The sequence below is a fragment of the Ixodes scapularis genome, unplaced genomic scaffold, assembly GCF_016920785.2.
Source record: "Ixodes scapularis isolate PalLabHiFi unplaced genomic scaffold, ASM1692078v2 PGA_scaffold3__209_contigs__length_174095766, whole genome shotgun sequence".
Classification (NCBI taxonomy): Eukaryota; Metazoa; Arthropoda; class Arachnida; order Ixodida; family Ixodidae; genus Ixodes; species Ixodes scapularis.
The window spans coordinates 110848224-110853234 of record NW_024609868.1 but is presented as its reverse complement, the minus strand read 5'-3'; the positions used below and the strand labels follow the sequence as shown (position 1 = coordinate 110853234).

At 50.2% G+C, this 5011-nt stretch overlaps 1 protein-coding gene across 1 annotated transcript; it reads left to right on the top strand.

The window, feature by feature from the left end:
* The first annotated feature begins 3264 nt into the window (after positions 1-3264).
* On the top strand, positions 3265-4692 carry LOC121837255 (uncharacterized protein K02A2.6-like). Its single transcript, XM_042292839.1, has one exon. The coding sequence runs from the start codon at positions 3265-3267 to the stop codon at positions 4690-4692; it is 1428 nt and encodes a 475-aa protein (XP_042148773.1).
* The last annotated feature ends 319 nt before the right edge of the window (positions 4693-5011 follow it).

Sequence of the window (5011 nt, the reverse complement as noted above, 5' to 3'; positions counted from 1 at the left end):
TTCTTGAAATTCCGGAACTCACCTTCGAGTTTGCTGTTCAAACTGCACGCGCCATGAAATCTGCAAAGAAAGATGCTGCCGAGCTCTGTCAAGCTCAAGCTAGTACAAGCGTTTTTTCCACGCAAAAGATAATGCACGCGGCGAAAGGCACATCGTGTTATCGCGGCGGAGACAAAAGCCACCTGGTATGTCAGTGCCCTCACATCCAATTGTAGTGATGTGGATTTTATGTGTGCGCGTGCAATACATAGAGCAGCGGGAAAAAGGAGAAAGAGGGAGAATAAATCCTGGCAATGGAAATGGCTGCCCCTCGTTCATTGTACACGCAGTAGTAGCACACCGCTAATGCACCGCGACTGCAACTCTACAATGGCGACGAGGATGCTTCAGACTGTCTCCGGCTACAGTTCTGACAGGTAACTCCCTTGCACGAACTCACAGCCAGCCAGTGATCTACCAAACGGTGTCGGTTCCGAAGCTGGGCCTACATTCCAACCAACAATGGCGTTGATCCCGGCTCCCCTGCTCTTGTTCGACTTGGACGCCACCGACGCCGCTAACATCAGCTCTGAATGGCGACGGTGCGTAACCACATTCGAAAACTTTATCATTGCTTTTGACGTAAAAGATGACGCACGCAAACGCGCCCTTCTACTTCACTATGCGGGAGAGCGAATTCACGAAATCTCCGAGACTCTCCCTGACTTGCCGAGTAACTTAACATCCGGCCGAACGCCAGCGAATGTCGGGGCTGATTCCTCATCAGGCACCACTACAACCGTGAGCACGTATAAGGATCTCAAAGACAAGCTCGACGCCTACTTCAACCCACACATGAACAGTACGTTTGAAATCTTTCAGTTTCGGCAGGCGAGGCAACTCAATGGCGAGTCCATGAGTCAATTTTCAATCTGACTTTGGCTTCTTGCTCGGAATTGCGGATTTGCTAACCCCGATTTCGAAATCAAGAATCAAATCATATTTGCGACAACATCATCGCGTCTGAGACGGACAGCTTTGAGGCAGGACCTCGACCTTGCAGCGCTTCTGAAACAAGCTCAGCTCCTCGAAGATGTCGAACGCTCAACAACAGCCATGGAGACATCAACTGATGCCGCCGTCCACAATCTCGATAAAGAACCTCGCCAAGACCGTGCAAGCTATACACTAAGAAGCACTTCATCACCTCGGCGGAAGCCAGAACTCCAAGCACAACACTGTCAAGACTCATCTCCTCAGTGTTTCCACTGTAATGGCAGTTGGCCCCATGAGGGAGGACAAGCAAACTGTCCTGCCAAGTCGTCCTCCTGCAGAGCTTGTGGCAGAAAAGGTCATTTCAGAAAAGTCTGTCAGTCAGCCCACAAGCCCATACTTCATCTGTAACGTGTCTCTGATTCAGACGAGAACATCTACGCCATTGGAACCGTTTCGGAGATATCTAACCGTAGCCTTCCACAAGCTTGTGTAGATATTAACAACACCCTCGTGCACTTTCTAATCGACACAGGTGCTTCAGTGTCAGTCATCGGGACTCACACCTTAGAAACTCTGAGAACACCTGCTGAGCTGCAACAAGCAGGAGTTCGGATTTACGCATATGGGTCAAGCACGCCTCTACCCATCCTTGGCAAACTAAGCGCCACGCTGACACACAAGGACAGCAGCATAAGAGAAGACATTTTCGTGATGGAGGTTTCAATGAGGTCATTGTTAAGCTTCGCTGGTGCGAACAGACTGGGCCTCATCAAAATCACGTACGCCGTGGATTCGTCCCAGCAAGCAGCACCTCTGAACCCGAGCGCTGAAGCCACGTCGAGCTCCTTTGGGACACCACTCAAGGCCTTTCCTGAGCTATGTGCCGGTATTGACAAACTAAAAAACATCCAAGTATATCTTCACGTTGACAGGGGAGTCGTTCCAGTCTCTCAACCTCACCGAAGAATACCCTTTGCGCTGCGAAGCAAAGTGGAAGAAAAAATCAGCCACCTTCTATCCTTGGACATCATTGAAGAAGCAACAGGACCCACCCCGTGGGTTTCTCCAGTTTTAATCGTGCCAAAACTGCAAAACACAGACGAGATTCGATTATGCATCGACATGAGATGTGCAAACAGAGCCATACTTCGTGAGAGGCATGTCTGCCCTACCTTCGACGACTTGGTCATCGCACTGAATGGGTCAACGTTATTTACCAAACTTGACCTAAAGGATGGATACCATCAACTAGAACTTGACGAAGAATCAAGAATAATAACGACATTTGCGACACACACCAAGCTCTATCGATACAAGCGCCTAATGTTTTACATTAACGCGGCCGCCGAAGTCTTTCAGGAAACTATTCGCCAAGTCCTTAATGGAATACCTCACGTCCTCAACATCAGTGACGACATACTAGTGTTTGGTAAAACAAAACAAGAACACGACCAGGCCGTAGAGGCCACACTTGTAAGGTTGAAAGAAGGGGGCCTCACAGTTAACCCAAAGAAATGCCTCTTCGCACAGACGAGCCTGTGCTTCTTTGGACGCATCTTCTCCGCTTCTGGCATTACTGCGGATCCCCAAAAGATTGCAGCATTTAGGGAAATGGAAGCTCCTACTAACTGGCATGAGGTTCGAAGTCTGCTTGGCACTCTAAACTACAGCGGACGCTTCCTTCCTATTCTCGCGGACCTTACACACCCCCTTCGGCTCCTCACCAAGAAAAATGCCAAGTGGGTCTGGGGACCAACAGAGCAGGCTTCCCTGGACAACTTGAAGGGAAAACTCTCTGAAGTACATAATCTCGCATTTTTTGATGGCACAAAGGAGATCATTCTTACAGTTGACGCATCCCCTGTTGGACTCGGTGCCATATTAGCACAGAAGACAGACAATATCATTGAAACTGTCGCGTACGCTAGCCGTGCTTTGACCCCCACGGAATCACGATACTCCCAAATTGAACGTGAACTAATTGCTGTGGTATGGGGAGTTGAGCATTTTCACCTGTACCTATATGGCAACACATTTCTTCTCCACACAGACCACAAACCACTCGTGTCAATCCTTACCAATCCAAGAGCCTCTCCCTCGGCACGCCTTGAGCGTCTCGGTCTGAGAATTCAGCAATATATCTTCACAGTGGAACATACGCGTGGAAGCAGCAACCCTTCGGACTACTTGTCTCGCCATCCCTTGCCAAATCTTCCCGCTGATGCGAACCTGGCTCATGCCACTGATGCGTATGTCAACCTTATTGCTCAATGCCATCTTCCAAAAGCTATGACTAGCGCAGAAGTAGTTGAGGCCACGGCTAGTGACCAACATCTACAGGAAGTGATCGCTGCCCTCAAGAGCCCTGCCAGATGGCGCAACCCAGCTCTCAGGGACTTTGTGTCAATGCAACACGAGCTCTCTGTGGCAGACAATGGCTTGCTGCTGAAAGGTACTCGTCTCGTTCTACCCGCCACTCTCCAGCAACGAGCCATATCTCTTGCACATGTGGGGCACCAAGGGATAACCAAGACAACCAAGCTCATGAAGCAGAAGGTCTGGTTTCCTCATCTCGATACTAAAGTGCAAACAGCTCTGAAAACCTGTATGGCGTGCCAAGCGGCCATTCAGTACCAACATGCCGACCCCATCGCCATTCCAGAAAAGCCCAGTCGGCCTTGGGAAGCCCTCTCACTTGACTTCGCCGGTCCATTTCCAAACGGCAAATACTTGATGGTCCTTATGGATGACACGTCCCGCTATCCTGTCGTAAAGATATTGTCATCGCTCACCGGCAAATCCGTCATCAATAGCATCACCGAGGTCTTCAGCATCTTCGGAATTCCAAAGGTGATCAAAACGGACAACGGACACCCGTTCCAGAGCCACGACTTCAAGCAATTCGCCCACACGCTAGGATTCCACCATCAGCGTATTACACCGCACTGGCCGCAAGCAAATGGGGAAGTGGAGAGATTCATGCGAACATTGAAACGGTTCATACAAACGACAACACTGGAAAACAATAGCTGGACCTCCAAGCTGGGCGAATTCTTGATGGCCTACAGGGCAACACCCCATTCAGCAACTGGAACCCCACCTTTTGATGTGCTTTTCGGCAGGTCCATGGGATATCTTCTCCCAAGCTGCTCCAATGACAACCCACCTCAGAAGTGGCAAGACACAGATCTCCAAAATCGCACAAAACACAAGATATACGCTGACAAGCGTAGGCACGCCCGGCCTCACAGCCTCACTGTGGGAGACCGAGTTCTCTCCAAACAAAACCAAAGAAACAAGCTGACCCCTGCCTATGATCCCAAGCCATACCAGGTCATCGATGTCAAGGGGATGCAAATTACGGCACGGCGGGATCACGGCATAATAACAAGAAACGCTAGTTTTTTTAAACCCATGCCCCCCACCACGAGCAAAGGATCCGAAGATGACTGTGACTCGGACAACGCGTGGTTCAATGTCCACCTCTCTCAAATGGCTGCAGGGGAACGCTTCCAGACCCGACTGATTGAGAAACCGAGCAACGCCAAGTTCGGGGGGAGGACGAAAGAGACCGATCTGTTAAAGCCCCTGCCCCTGATCCATCAGGAACATCGCGACCGATCCGTACCAGGTGCCCTCCTGCACGACTCAAGGACTACGTCTGCTCTTAATGGGCCTTTCGTTCTGGTCATTGGTCTGCTTCTTGGGGGGAAGTGATGTAGTGATGTGGATTTTATGTGTGCGCGTGCAACACATATAGCAGCGGGAAAAAGGAGAAAGAGGAAGAATAAATCCAGGGAATGGAAATGGCTGCCCCTCGTTCATTCTACACGCAGTAGTAGCACACCGCTTATGCACCGCGACTGCAACTTTACAAGATGCTGGCGAGCTCTGTCAAGCTCAAGCTAGTACAAGCGTTCTTTCCACGCAAAAGATAATGCACGCGGCGAAAGGCACATCGTGTTATCGCGGCGGAGACAAAAGCCACCTGGTATGTCAGTGCCCTCACATCCAATCTACGTGTCACCTCTGTCAG

Bases quoted from the DNA above. Each gene is read 5' to 3' on its own strand.
- LOC121837255 (XM_042292839.1), top strand. From the start codon at position 3,265: ATGACTAGCGCAGAAGTAGTTGAGGCCACGGCTAGTGACCAACATCTA.